Below are 15,786 nucleotides of genomic sequence, written 5' to 3'. Positions count from 1 at the left end.
AATAAGCAGCAATAAGTCCTTAGCAAAGAAACATAAAGTGAGAAATGCACATTAAAATTATGTATAACATAGCCACATTTACTTAAGAATGTATTCCAGTATCAAATGGCAAATTTCAACAATGCAAAACCACAATTGTTTTTGCAGCAACCTAATAATTATTGCAGTATTACTTTTGGGCAGTATTGCATTATGCATTCATTCATTTGTTTGGTGAGATTCAATACTTTTAATCTAAATCAAAGTTTGGCAAACTATAGCTGCTGAAATTGCTGCTTACATTCTTGAAGGGTGTTTTTAAAAAAGGAGGATTTGCAACTGAAACTATATGTGGCCTGCAAATTTAAAATATTTACTATCTAACCCTTTATAGCCCACTCCAGTACTCTTGCCTGGAAAATCCCATGGATGGAGGAGCCTGGTGGGCTGCAGTCCATGGGGTTGCAAAGAGTTGGACATGACTGAGCAACTTCACTTTCACTTTTCACTTTCATGCATCGGAGAAGGCAATGGCTACCCACTCCATTGTTCTTGCCTGGAGAATCCCAGGGATGGGGGAGCCTGGTGGGCTGCTGTTTATGGGGTTGCACAGAGTCGGACATGACTGAAGCGACTTAGCAGTAGCAACCCTTTATAGAAAATTGGCCAATCCCTAATCTTACTGAGTATAACTTAAAAATTGACTCATTTTTCTTTTCTTTTGGATATGTTTCTATAATATTCCCTTTAGAGTTGACATTTGAAAATTGACACTTTCATTGCCTTTTACAGAGAAGATGGTGAATTAGAAGATGGTGAAATAGATGATGCAGGATTTGAAGAAACACAGGAACAGGAAGCAAAAGAGGATGAAAAGCAGAAAAATCAGAAAGCCTACCGAAAATCAAGGAAAAAACACAAGAAAGAAAAAGAGAAGAAAAAGTCCAAAAGGAGAAAACGTGAGAAGCATAAGGTTAGTTAGAATCTATTTTTTGTTTCTTTGGTAAATTTTTATGAAATGTAAAACACTGCACTGAAAATTAGAGAGTATAAATCATTGCCTATTTTCTTATAAAATATGTGGATTAGATCTTTTGATTTATGTGCTTAATAGATTTTCTTAATATAAAGATTATATGAAATATCTTAAAGATTTAAAAGTAATCAAAGTAAATTTTAATACAAATTAGAATAAACCTTTTAGATAGATAGAAGATTGTGTGCAAGAATACTGAAAGCTTAAGGAAAGAAAATTTCATTCTCCACAGATGTAGATTGTCAGCACTGGCCTTGTTTGCCCATTCATTTATTTATTCATTCATAAGTATTACTACATGCTTGCTGTGGAAATCTCTGTGCTGTATGCTGGGGGTTACAGTCATGAATGAAACAGTCTCTGCTCTTACAGAGGTTACACTGAAATGAGAAGGAGAGAGGCATGAAACAACTGAAAGCCAAATGTTATCAAGAGAATAGTTGAGTACTGGATACAGAATGATGTGGATTAGGGTTGAGCAGAGAGAACTTATATTGACAGAGAACTAATGTTGGCAGTAGTAGTGGGGTAATTTTTTTAAACTCCCTGAATTTCCCCCCAAAAACAGAGCAGTTAGGATGGCAAAACCAAAAATGCATTGGCAACATCTACCGAAAAATGAAGTAACAAGTTATCTCTACAAACCTCAAAAATACAAAAGGATAAAGCTAAACCACAGACTCAAGACTAGAGTAGGATCAGCAGCTGTGTGAAATGAAGCAGAGAAAAGGTAAAGAAATTCCCAGAAAACAGATTACCAACAGGTATTCATCTCAAATGAAAGAGTCCCCAGTGAATGTGGAAAGCCTGTTGGCCAAACTGAGACACCTCACTGGAAACCGAGAGGGGCCTGTACTAGTTTCCAATTCCTGCGTACGTATAAGGTGACGGGGTAAAACTGGACGGTGCTGGGATGGTCTGGGTCTCATGAACTCATAATGCTGATCAACTAGATTTCTTCTAGAACAGAGTCCCACCTGAAGAGACAGCTGCTGGGAGTAGAATCTAGATTGAGAGGATAAGAATAATAGGGCTAAGGAAAGAAAAATGGGTTAGAGAGCAGGGGTGGCTTATCTCAGAACATATACAGCCATATATGTTGTTAACATGCTTCATGTTAACAACGTGAGAGTAAAGCTGGGGCAGTTTTCCTGGTCCATTCTTCCTTTGATACATGAGCAACAAGATTGGACCATGATCACATTCCATACAAGTTACTGTTATTAAAAAGAAAAAGGAAAATGGAGAGAATAACATTCTTCCAGAAAAGAAAGCGTGCCCACAAAGCATGAAAAACTTAACCTAATATTTCGAAATTATTTTTAAAAATTACGAAAATAATACAAACTATGATCAGACAGCATCAGTAGAATTTGCAGGGGGATCCTTTGAACATTTAGGCAAAAAGATCAAGTCACTGATTAAGAAAGGGAAATCAGATTTCTAAAAAATTTTTGATGTCACTCTTTTGTGCCAGAAGATCATGGAGTAACATATTTGAATAAAATGTGAGCCAAGCATTTTATATCCAGGTACTTACCAAATTTCAAATATAATGTCCTCAGAAAAACTGTATATAATAGAAATCAGGAAACAGTGTCATAAGCCTTCTCATAAAATCTACTAGAGAACAAGTTCAGATATCCAAAATGACTGAGTGATAAAGCAAGAGTGATCTATATACACTGCATATTTGTCTATAAAACTAAAAATAAATAATGAACATAAGCAGGGCAGAATATTATGTATCGAAACATTACAGCTATAGAAGGTGTCAGGAAAAGCAGAAGAAAATACTGTAAGCAAGATAACTTTATTGGTAGCTTTATAGGTATTAACTGAGAATTTTAAAATATACCTCAAATTATTATCCTGAGAATGAAAGAGAGGAAAGAGAAGAAGAGGTTACTACCTAATGTCAACATTAGTTCTTCTAGTAAACAAATAATATGCAAAGAAGGGACAGGGACTCAGGTTATTGGAAAAAAGCAGTCTGAAAGAAGTAATTGAAACAAAAATACCAATACCTAATACCAAATACCTTCTTAATACAAAAGATACACTCCCCAACAATGCAAAATCTAATTCTAAGCTATGTAAAAGAGAAAGATTTTAAAAAATGGGTAAAGAAATACCAGGCAAATGCAAAGAAAGAAGGCAGAAGTCACAGTGTTGATATGTGAAAAAGTCAAGGAACTTCCCTGGTGGTCCAGTGGTTAAGACTCCATGCTTCCAATACAGGGAGCATGGGTTCAATCCCTGGTCTGAAAACTAAGATCCTGCCTGCTGTAGGGGTGTGGCAGAAGAGGAGTCAAATTTAGGTCAAAAAGGTATTGAACAGAGTGCCGTGTTGAGGTAGGTAGGGGAGGGGATTCAAGAGGGAGGAGACATATGTATACTTACGGTTGATTCACGTTGTATGGCAGAAGAGAACACAATATTGTAAAGCAGTTATTCTCCAACTAAAAACAAATTTTTTTTAAAAAAGGCATTGAAAGAAGCAAAAAAGGGCATTTTATAATGTTATGGATTATAATTCACAATGAAGCTATGTTGTTAATATTTTATATTCCCTTAAATATAAATTTTAATAAAGTAGGAACTATAGGAAGTATGAGAAGAAATAGGAATAGTAATAAAAGGAGATACACTAGTAACCTCTCTTATCCCAAAGACATCAATCAAATGTATGAAGAGTTGATAAAGATATTAAATAAATATTATAAATATATAGTAAGCTCTGAATCCTGAGAATATAGCTTCCTCTCAAGTATACTTAGAATACTCACAAAAACAGACCATGTCATAGGCAACAAACTCCAGTTAATTCAGTAGGGTAGAAATAATATAAAGAGCAATCTCAAACCACAATGCAATAAAATAAGACATTAATAACAAAGTCAGAAACCAGAAATGCCTTTGAACACAGATTAAAACTGCAGGATTTCAGGAATATAATGATAAAACTTTGACATATGGAGGATAACTAAAAAATTATCAGAATAAAAATTATTATGGTATTAAAATCTAGAAAACAGAAAAGAGAGAAACAAAGGAAGAACTTAAAGTTACAAGCAGAATTTATAAAGTCAGTTTTATTAAAAAATCAGCAAGATATATAAATTATTGGCCAAACTAGTCAAGAAAAAGGAGATGCAAAAACAAAGTTAGATATTTTGAGGCTAAGAACTTTTAAAACCATCATGCCCTGGTTCCTTTTTAACAGTTCTTCAAGTTATATATCTTCCCTCATAGAGAGGTACGTTTCAACATTTTGCTTGAAAATCTTAACTAGTTCATTAGGCTATTTCCTACTTTCCGTTTTACTGAATGTAACAGTGTTGTCAGGTATCTGCATTATAGAACGGAGATCTCCCTTCGCCACTCCTTTATTTACTTTTGACTGTGCTGGGTCTGTGGCTGCATGGGCTTTCTGTAGTTCCGGCAAGTGGCGGCTGGGGCTGCAGTGCACGGGCTTCTCATTGCCCTGCCTTCTCTTGCAGAGCACAGGCTCCAGAGTGCGTGGTCTCAGTAGGCGTGGTCCCCGAGCTCTAGAGCACAGGCTTAGTACTTGTAGCACTCCGGTTTAGTTGCCCTATGGCATATGGAATCTTCTCAGACCAGGGATCAAACCACTGTGCCACCAGGGAAACCCCTCCACTTTTAATAAGATCTCTCTCTCTCTCTTTCCTGACCCCAAATTTCAAAATTTTACTAATGATCATTAAGAGTGATCTAGGCTTTCACTGGAGAAGGCAATGGCAAACCCACTCCAGTACTCTTGCCTGGAAAATCCCATGGACGAAGGAGCCTGGTGGGCTGCAGTCCATGGGGTCGCTAAGAGTCGGACACGACTGAGCGACTTCACTCTCACTTCACTTTCTTGCATTGGAGAAGGAAATGGCAACCCACTCCAGTGTTCTTGCCTGGAGAATCCCAGGGACGGGGCAGCCTCGTGGGCTGACGTCTCTGGGGTCACACAGTGTCGGACACGACTGAAGTGACTTAGCAGCAGCAGCAGGCTCTCACTAGTGCTACTTTAAGGTCATTCCAGGATCTATTCCTTGCCTGATTCCAAAACCAGTCCTGCCCTTTAGATGTTTGTACTGGCAGCACCACATTTCCAGAATCTGTATTAGCTAACTATTGCTGCACAGATTGCTACTCCAAACTTAGAAGCTTAAAACAAGGAAAGTTTGCCTCTCTGTTTCTGTGGGTCAGAAACATGGGTATGGCTTAACTTTGTGATTCTGGCTCAGCACTTCTTGTGAGGTTGCAGTCATTTCCTTGTCCAAGTTCAGTCATGAGGCTCTTGGCAGCCTCAGCTCCTCAGCATGTGAGCCTCTTTACATGTCGCAGCAGCGTCCTCATGGTTTGGCTCAGTTCCTCCAAAGCAAGAGAGCCAACAGTGAGAGCAAGTGAGAGCACCCACGATGACGGCTACAGTCTTCTTCTTAACCTAAGCACTTTGGACAAAATCTGTTTACTAGAAACAAGCTTCTAAGTTTAGGCCTCACTCAAGGGGAGAAGAATTAATCTTTACCTCTTGAGGACAGGAGTAATAATTTGTGGACTTTACCTTTAAAACTACCATCCAAGAACAGATAGGAAAACCCCCAAAGGAGGAATATATGGGGTGACCCTAACATATTAAAGCACATTAATGCTTCTGTCCTTAAAGCAGTGTGATACTGGTACATGGAAAAATAGACAGTGAAACAGAAAACTATTTTCCTCATTTGTGGTAGATTTTTGAAGGACAGGTAGGAATTAGTTGGTTGACCGAAGAGACACAAAGAATACAAAAGCAAAAAAGTGTGAAAAGTCTGCTATGTTCAGGGAAGTCACTGAAGTCTCTAAAGTCTTTCTGGCACTGAATATTTGAAGGGTTCACTAAGTGGCTGTCCTGTTAATCAGCTTTCTACTATCTGTCTTTTGCCCTCTTTACTCACCACGATGTGGTGTCATGCTGTTAAAGTGTCCTACAGAAAACATAATCATTTAGACTTGAACTTTAGTACTTAGCAACCAAGTGGATTGAAAGAAATAATCCACCAGTGTATTATAAGTAAAAAACAAAATTAAAGGAACACTTTCAAACACTAAGCAGATACTAAACAATACCCCAAAAAAAGAAACACAAAAATTCTGAAATTAAAAAGTATACTATCCTTTTCACTTAAAAATGTAATAATTTTAATTACTCTCTTCTATTTCTAGCTATTTTTAATGTAGTCTAGTTGCTAATTTCAGGTTAATAATTACTCTTACTTATTACTATATATGAACTACATAGTGTATTTTTTTTTTTATAATAGCCTACCTAATGGGTTCTTAAATCTGTATTCTAGACTCATTTTGCGGGGGGATAGCCTGAAGAATCTTCTTCTTTCAGCAGAATCTTCTCTTCTCTGATGGCTCTTCCTGAAGCAAGGCCCTTGTTTGAACTTCTTCTTAGGCGAGTCTTCTTAGTGTTTTTCAAATGAGAAGTGTTGTCTTGAGCCAGAGCTGACTTCTGCTAGTAACACAGCAAATTTGGCTTTTAAATCGATAATATTTATTTCAAATCCTAACCAAAAAGATTAGATACTTAAGCTTGAAGTGTTTCATAGCATAATTATAAAAAGATCTTCTTATCACCTATCAAATAAACAGAGCAGTACCACAAAACTAAACCCCGGAGCATTTAAGAACAATGTAGAGGAAAACAGTCATCTTAAGTGAGCATATAAGAATGAAATCGAGGAAAACAGATCCTTCTGTCAAAGTATCAAGAGCTCAATTTAGTTTGGCACATTTTTACTGAGTTTGTTCTAGACCTTCATGCTGGAAATGCAAGGACAATAAAATACAGAGCCAGTGTCTTTGTTGATAAGAACTTTAAAAAATATTTTTAAAGAGGATGCTCAACCTGGGAAGGTAATTATTTTGACTAGATGGAGGAGATTTGGTGATCTGAATGAATGAAATTACATTCATACTTGAAAAAACTTACTCATGATATTTGTCAATCACTATCAATTACTTGTGGTTTGCATTTCATCTTTGTTCAATTTTGTGGATTGGATTTATTTTATATTTATGATTTGGAATGTTTTGGTATCTTCTAGATTTAGGGTACTTATACAATAGATTAAGAACTCTAAAGCCGTTTTAGGTAAAAAAAAAATAATTCATACTCAATTCATGTTCTAGGACCTTTTTGGTGATGAGGAACCAATTTTATTTCCTTTAAGATTAACTTAAATTTAAGATACCTTTAGAGCATATTTTCTGTTTGAAGTCCTTGGGCCAAAGGGATGATGGAGAAAATGCTGCCATAAAATCTCTTAGAAAAGAGGAATATGTACTTTCCTTCAGAAAATTTTGGAGAAGCTGGGGTGGAGGTGGTCTTTGGAGCAAGAATTTTTTAGTTAATACCTCAGAACCTACTAGGATAATATAATCTATTGGTTGGGCCCTCTGGTTGAAATAAGCTTATTCAGTTACTAGTTAAATTTTCTTCCTTTTGTAAATGTAACAGTTTTGGTTTTTCCTTCTTTTAGCATAATTCTCCATCCAGTGATGATAGTTCAGACTATAGCCTTGATTCAGAGGTCGAACATACAGAAACTTCCCACAGAAAAAGATCTGGTTTCTACAGAGATTATGACATTCCATTTTCTCAGGTATTTCTTTATTTTTATTGTCATAAAATATACACAGCATAGAATTTACAGTTTTAACTATTTTTATTTCTCTAAAAACTGAAGTAGAATTGACCTACAACACTATGTTAGTTCCAGGTACACAATGTATTATAATAATAGCATTCATTATTTCTGTACATTACAAAATGATACCATCACAAGTCTGGTTACCAGACTTTCACTTATTTCACTTAACATGATGCCCTCTAGGGTTTCATTCTTTTTTATGGTCAAGTAATATTCCATTGTATATGTGCTACATATCTTTATCCATTCATCTCTGCTGTCACCTACACAGATATTACATTACTATGTTTTCCCTATGCTGTACATTTCATCCCTGTGACTCACTTACTTTACAACTGGAAGGCTCTACCTCTTAATCTCCCTGACCTATTTCTTTTATCTGCATTCCCCTCTGGCAACCACCTGTTTGTTCGAATCTATTTCTCTTTTGTTGTTTGCTCATTTGTTTGGTTTTTAGATTCCACATATAAGAGAAACAACATGGCATTTATCTTTCTCTGCCTGAGTCATTTCACTTAGCATGATGCCCTGTAGGTCCGTCCACGCTGTTGCACATGGCAAGGTTTCATTCTTTGTTACGGTCGAGTAATATTCCATTGTATATGTGCTACATATCTTTATCCGGTCATCCATTAATGAGCACTTAGGTCGTTTTTGTATCTTGGCCGCTGTAAATAATGCAGCAGTGAACATAGGGGTGCATATATCTTTTCAAATTAATGTTTTTATTTTCTCTGGGAAAATATCCAGAAGTGGAAAGCTGGATCATATGATAGTTCTATTTTTTAATATTTTGAGAAACCTTCGTACTGTTTTCTGTAGTGGCTGCACCAATTTACATTCCCGCCAACGGTGTACAAGTGTTTCCTTTCCTCCGCATTTTCACCAGTACATGTTATTTCTTATCTTTTTGATGATGGCCATTCTGCCAGGTGTGAGGTGATATATCCTTGTGGTTTTGATTTGCATTTCCCTGATGATTAGTGATAGTGATATTGAGCCTCTTTTCATGTGTCTGTTGACCACTCGTATATCTTCTTTGGAAAAACTCACTATTTTCACCATTTAAAAATAACAATTACTCAGTGACATTGAGTGTATTTACCGTGTTTTGCAACGATCACTTCTATCCGTTTCCAGAACATTTTTGTCATTCTAAAGAGAAGCAGTATCTGCCAAACAGTAATGCCTCATTTCTCCCCTCCCCACTCCTGGTAACCACTATTCTTCCCATCTCTCTGAATTTGTCTGCTCTAGGCACTTCACACACTGTCCTTTTGTGTCTAACTTTTTTTACTTAGCATAATTTTTTCATCTTTGTTGAAAAAATTTTTTCCATCTATGTTGTATAGTATGTATCAGAATTTCCTTTCTTTTTGAAGCTGGATAATACTCCATTATAGGTATATTCCACATTGTTTATTTATTCCTTTATTGATAGTTATTTGGATTGCTTCCACCTTTTGCCTGTTGTTAATAATGCTTTTGTGAATATGGGTGTATAGACATCTCTTTGAGACTCTGCTGTCAGTTCTTTGGGGGTGTAGACCTAGGAGTGAAATTGCTTGATTATATGTTATTTCTGCATTTAACTTTCTGAGGAACTACCAACTGTTTCCCACAAAGGCTGCACCATTTTGCATTTCTGCCAACAATGCTTGAGACTTTTCTAATTGTTCCACATCCTTGTCAAACTTGTTATTTTCTGTTTTTGGTTATATTTTGTTTTGGATAAGAGCCTTCTTGTGCGTATGTGTGCAGTCACTAAGTTGTGTCTGACTCTTTGCAACCCCATGAACTATAGCCCACCAGGCTCCTCTGTCCATGGGATTTTTCTGGCAGGAATACTGGAGCAGGTTGCCATTTCCTCCTCCAGGGGACCTTCTCAACCCAGAGACTGAATCTGCATCTCTTGCATTGCAGGTGGATTCTTTACCACTGAGCCGCCTGGAAAGCCCAGGAGCCTTCTTAATGGGTGTGAAATGATATCTTTTCAATTACTGCCTTTTAAAGAGAAGAATTAAGCTTTCAATTTCATTCTTTGCTTTCTGATATTTAAAAAAATATTCTATAAAACATGCTACAAATTTCAAATCTTTGAACATAAAGAATACATTATGTATTTGCTAGGGCTGCCATAACAACATACCACAGACTGGTGGCTTAAACAGCAGAAATTTACTTTTCTCACAGTCCAGAGGCTAGATCTGAGTCCAATATTGAGGTGCCAGCAGGATTGGTTTTCTCTGAGGGCAAAGGAAGGATCTGTTTGGCTTTTCTCCTTGGCTTGTAGACTTGTAGGCTTGTAGACCTACTTGCTGCTTTGTCCTTGTAAGGTCATCCCTCTGTGCACGTGGACTCTTGGTTCCTCTGTGTGTTCAAATTTCCTATTAGACAGAGACCAGTCAAATTGGATCAGGACTCACCCTAACATCTTCATTGCGACTTAATCACCACTTTAAAGTCCCTTTCTCCAAACACTCTTACATGTTGAGGTATTGAGGTTTAGGGCTTCAATATATGAATTTTGTGCCATCTACCTTTTCAAGTGCAAACATTATTTGTTGTGTTTTAAACAGAAAAAAAAGTAAAATATGATATACTTTATATCTTCCTTAAGTATATTGCATTGTATGAGCAAGACTTGAATATAAATAATTACTTTGTGCTGGAAAAATCCTGGCACTCTCAGGAGTACTGAGGAGTATTCAGGTCAGTGTGCATATACCTTAAAAACCACAGACTTTCTGAGTTTTTGCAGCTGGGGATTACTAAGGTTTCCACGTTTTCCAGACTCTGGACTTCTCCTTTTGTTCCCAAAGGTTAAAAGGATAGTCAAAAGTATTGTTGAACCTGTCAGATGATTTTTCATGATGGGCTAATGCTTTCAGAGCAAAAACATCTCCAAGTACTGCTCACTTCTGGGGATTTTCAGCTACTCCATGAATAATGGTCCAGAAATCCTTTACTAATTTGTTAGCTCTCTGACGTCTACAGTAGTTTGAAAAAAAATATTTTGTCTACATTTTCTGCATATTTTTAGGAGAAGGGCTGATCTGAATTAAATTACCTAATCTGGCATTAGAAAAGAAAGTTCAGGATCATTTCCTTCACATAAGCTTTAGGGTTGACTCACTGAGATTAGAAAGTATGTCCTAAAAATCTCATTTAATGAGATAACAAGTAGGTACTATATGTAAGTTTTACTCTAAAAGGCAATAATAGAATATAGTATTAGCATAAGTATGTCCTAAAAATCTCATTTAATGAGATAACAAGTAGGTACTATATGTAAGTTTTACTCTAAAAGGCAATAATAGAATATAGTATTAGCATCTAACTATGAAATTGAAATGCTTAATATGTTTTCCTTTTTCCTCATCCTTGTTCAGGGTCTCCTGTAGTCTTATTTCATGTTTATAATGATAGCCTGTATTACAGAAACCAAATGTGCCCCCACAGACATTCTAGCAGGTATATAGCCTAATAATCAATAAGCAAAATGATTGGAGAAATTATATCTTTTGGTAGAATTTATAGTCTTTTTTGTTTCTTTTATCTTTAGGAGGGCTTTTAAAAATACTTGCTAGATCCTTGCTGGTGAGTACATTTTGTTCATTCCAGATGATGAGCTTGTGAAGCACGAGGAGCTGTTCTTCTCTGGGGCTGCTCTGTAACCCCTCAGTCCATTTAGCACTTCCAGGAAAGCTTGGGTGGTGCCCTGATGTAAACACTAAGCACTGCGGCAGGCACGTTAGAGTCTGTCACTGCAGAAGGAGCCCTGAGATGGGAGATTTGCATCATAAGAGGGATAGGATTATTTGCACTTGGGAAATCAAGGGAGGGATGAATTGAAAGTTTAGGGGTAATTCTGCTTGAAAAAGTAGGAATTATGGAGATTATTTTTGTAAAGGCTGTGAAAAATCAAGAGAACTGGATTAATATTAATGCTTAAAAGCTTTTGTGGAAAGCATCTAATTTCTAGAGAAAAATTCAAAGTTGCCCATTAACAGTAATCTTTAGTAATTAAGCATTGAAATATATCATTGAAAAATTAATATAATCACATTTTTAATAAAAGGAAATGTAAGTACCATTCAATGAATTAATCTTCAGCTTAATCAAAACAATTTTTTTTGTTTTAATAGTGGCTTTTTAAAAAATGTAAGAAACACTGCCTTTTGGCTATGATCCTAAATCCACTTCTGAATTTCTGAAGTGCTAGGCTGAGAACAGTTGATAAACTTTAAAAATGTTGCTTTAAGAATGTTGGAAGTCACGGGAGGCCGGAAAGCCGGCCCCTGGCACCATGTGTACTAGGGGCCCACTGGAAGGCAAAGGCCTGCGTTGACTGGGCTGGGCGTGTGCGGTGCAGGGCGGCTGGGGCTTCGTTGCCATGGAGCGGAATGGGATCGGCTGTCTGCGCGGCCCACTCTTGAGACTGAGGGGCTGCATTTCCTTCATGTAAGAGAAATTAAGGAAACAATTCCATTCACCATTGCAACAAAAAGAATAAAATACTTAGGAATATATCTACCTAAATAAACAAAAGACCTATATATACAAAACTATAAAACACTGGTGAAAGAAATCAAAGAGGATGCTAATAGATGGAGAAATATACCGTGTTCATGGATCGGAAGAATCAATATAGTGAAAGAGAGTATACTACCCAAAGCAATCTATAGATTCAGTGCAATCCCTATCAAGCTACCAATGGTATTTTTCACAGAGCTAGAACAAATAATTTCACAATTTGTATGGAAATACAAAAAACCTCGAATAGCCAAAGCAATCTTGAGAAAGAAGAATGGAACTGGAGGAATCAACCTGCCTGACCTCAGGGTCTACTACAAAGCCACAGTAAAGACAGTATGGTACTGGCACAAAGACAGAAATATAGATCAATGGAACAAAATAGAAAGCCCAGAGATAAATCCATGCACATATGGACACCTTATCTTTGACAAAGGAGGCAAGAATATATAATGGAGAAAGTGAAGTGAAGTTGCTCAGTCGTGTCCAACTCTTTGTGACCCCATGGACTGTAGCCTATCAGGCTTCTCTGTCCATGGGATTTTCCAGGCAAGAGTACAGGAGTGGGTTGCCATTTCCTTTTCCAGAGGATCTTCCCAACCCAGGGATCGAACCCAGGTCTCCCACATTGCAGGCAGCTGCTTTACCCTTTGAGCCACCAGAGAAGCCCAATGGAGAAAGGACAATCTCTTTAACAAGTGGTGCTGGGAAAACTGGTCAACCACTTGTAAAAGAATGAAACTAGAACACTTTCTAACACCATACACAAAAATAAATTCAAAATGGATTAAAGATCTAAATATAAGACCAGAAGCTATAAAACTCCTAGAGGAGAACATTGGCAAAACACTCTCCGACATACATCACAGCAGGATCCTCTATGACCCACCTCCCAGAATATTGGATTTAAAAGCAAAAATAAACAAATGGGACCTAATTAAAAGCTTAAAAGCTTCTGCACAACAAAGGAAACTATAAGCAAGGTGAAAAGACAGCCTTCAGAATGGGAGAAAATTATAGCAAATGAAGCAACTGACAAAGAATTAATCTCAAAAATATACAAGCAACTCCTACAGCTCAATTCCAGAAAAATAAACAACCCAATAAAAAAATGGGCCAAAGAACTAAACAGATATTTCTCCAAAGAAGACATACAGATGGCTAACAAACACATGAAAAGATGCTCAACATCACTCATTATCAGAGAAATGCAAATCAAAACCACAATGAAGTACCATTTCACGCCAGTCAGGATGGCTGCTATCCAAAAGTCTATAAGCAATAAATGCTGGAGAGGGTGTGGAGAAAAGGGAACCCTCTTACACTGTTGGTGGGAATGCAAACTAGTACAGCCACTATGGAGAACAGTGTGGAGATTCCTTCAGTTCAGTTCAGTTCAGTTGCTCAGTCGTGTCTGACTCTTTGCGACCCCATGAATCGCAGCACGTCAGGCCTCCCTGTTCATCACCATCTCCCGGAGTTCACTCAAACTCATGTCCATTGAATCAGTGATGCCATCCTTCCTTCTCATCCTCTGTTGTCCCCTTTTCCTCTTGCCCCCAATCCCTCCCAGCATCAGAGTCTTTTCCAATGAATCAACTCTTTGCATGAGATGGCTAAAATACTGCAGTTTCAGCTTTAGCATCATTCCTTCCAAAGAACACCCAGGACTGATCTCCTTTAGAATGGACTGGTTAGATCTCCTTGCAGTCCAAGGGACTCTCAAGAGTCTTCAACTCCACAGCTCAAAAGCATTAATTCTTCGGCGCTCAGCTTTCTTCACAGTCCAACACTCGAATCCATACATGACCACTGGAAAAACCATAGCCTTGACAAAGTAATGTCTCTGCTTTTCAATATGTTAACTGGAAATAGAACTGCCATACGACCCAGCAATCCCACTGCTGGGCATACACACCAAGGAAACCAGAATTGAAAGAGACACATGTACCCCAATGTTCATCACCGCACAGTTTATAATAGCCAGGACATGGAAGCAACCTAGATGTCCATCAGCAGAGGAATGGATAAGAAAGCTGTGGTACATATGCACAATGTATTACTCAGCCATTAAAAAGAATACATTTGAATCAGTTCTAATAAGGTGGATGAAACTGGAGCCTATTATACAGAGTGAAGTAAGCCAGAAAGAAAAACACCAATACAGTGATGCTGCTAAGTTGCGTCAGTCGTGTCCGACTCTGTGCAACCCCATAGACGGCAGCCCACAAGGCTCTGCCGTCCCTGGGATTCTCCAGGCAAGAACACTGAAGTGGGTTGCCATTTCCTTCTTCAATGCATGAAAGTGAAAAGTGAAAGTGAAGTCGCTCAATCGTGTCTGACTCTTCGCGACCCCATGGACTGTAGCCCACCAGGCTCCTCCGTCCATGGGATTTTCCAGGCAAGAGTACTGGAGTATACTAATACATATATATGGAATTTAGAAAGATGGTAACGATAACCCTGTATGCGAGACAGCAAAAGAGACCCAGATATATAGAACAGTCTTACGGACTCTGTGGGAGAGGGCGAGGGTGGGATGATTTGGGAGAATAGCATTGAAACATGTATAATATCATATGTGAGATGAATCGCCAGTCCAGGTTTGATGCATGATACAGGATGCTTGGGGCTGGTGCACTGGGATAACCCAGAGGGATGGGATGGGGAGGGAGGAGGGAAGGGGGTTCAGGATGGGGAGCACGTGTACACCTGTGGCAGATTCATGTTGATGTATGGCAAAACCAATACAATATTGTAAAGTAATTAGCCTCCAATTAAAATAAATAAATTAAAAAATAAATTTATATTAAAAAAAGAATGTTGGAAGTCTAATACAATGTCTTCAAAATTCAAAATCGATGTTAATTGATTTTCTTGATTGCTTCAGTTAGTATGTACTTTTTCTCTATTTTATAATTACTAGAAAGGACTTAATATTTCTCTGTATTTTATTAAAAATGCAGTCTCATTTTGGTATTCTGCCAGGGTAGTATTTTATATCACGTTTAAAATGTACTAAACTGAAAATGAGTCATGGTCTGACTTTTTCTAGATCCTCAAGTTGTAATTATGTGCAATTTTTTTTTCTTGCTTTCTTATAAAAAAATTGACAAGATATGATAGAAGAAGAAAAAAAATATTTCAGTGAATAGAGAAGTACTTGCATACTATCACTAAATAAACTTCTAGGACTACAATGTATTTTTTATTTTTACATGCTTTAGTAAAAAGCAATAAAATTCATAATGGATAAATGCAATAAATAGTTTCTAATGAGCAATTTATTCATTAGATATTTTTCATTATTAGGGACATCTGTATTTTTTTCCTATTAAATCTCATACACAAGTATTTTCTTTTTACAAATTTGACCTTACATATTTTTTATTAAATATAATATGCTTAAACACGTCATTTGGGAATTTTTCAGTCTTAAGGAGACTCTGCATATTTTCTACCCTTTCTCCAAGCTATTTTACTATTTTTTGTTTCTATTTTCAAAAAGATCTCTTTGGG

At 37.2% G+C, this 15,786-nt stretch overlaps 1 protein-coding gene across 7 annotated transcripts in view; it reads left to right on the top strand.

The window, feature by feature from the left end:
- ZC3H6 (zinc finger CCCH-type containing 6) overlaps positions 1 to 15,786 on the top strand; it is a 78,376-nt gene that overhangs the window by 31,309 nt on the left and 31,281 nt on the right. For 4 of the 7 annotated variants that reach the window (XM_006065954.4, XM_006065953.4, XM_025260569.3 and 1 more), the window contains exons 2-3: positions 772 to 952; positions 7,561 to 7,683. In XM_006065954.4, coding sequence (XP_006066016.2) covers positions 772 to 952; positions 7,561 to 7,683 — 304 coding nt within the window. Of the gene's footprint in view, positions 1 to 771; positions 953 to 7,560; positions 7,684 to 11,123; positions 11,206 to 11,296; positions 11,332 to 15,786 lie in introns of those variants that run through there. The other 3 variants (XM_025260568.3, XM_006065955.4, XM_044925559.2) reach the window with 3 other exon arrangements.

The sequence above is a fragment of the Bubalus bubalis genome, chromosome 12 (assembly GCF_019923935.1).
Source record: "Bubalus bubalis isolate 160015118507 breed Murrah chromosome 12, NDDB_SH_1, whole genome shotgun sequence".
In the NCBI taxonomy this organism is placed as follows: domain Eukaryota; kingdom Metazoa; phylum Chordata; class Mammalia; order Artiodactyla; family Bovidae; genus Bubalus; species Bubalus bubalis.
This window is presented reverse-complemented; position numbering and strand designations above follow the sequence as displayed.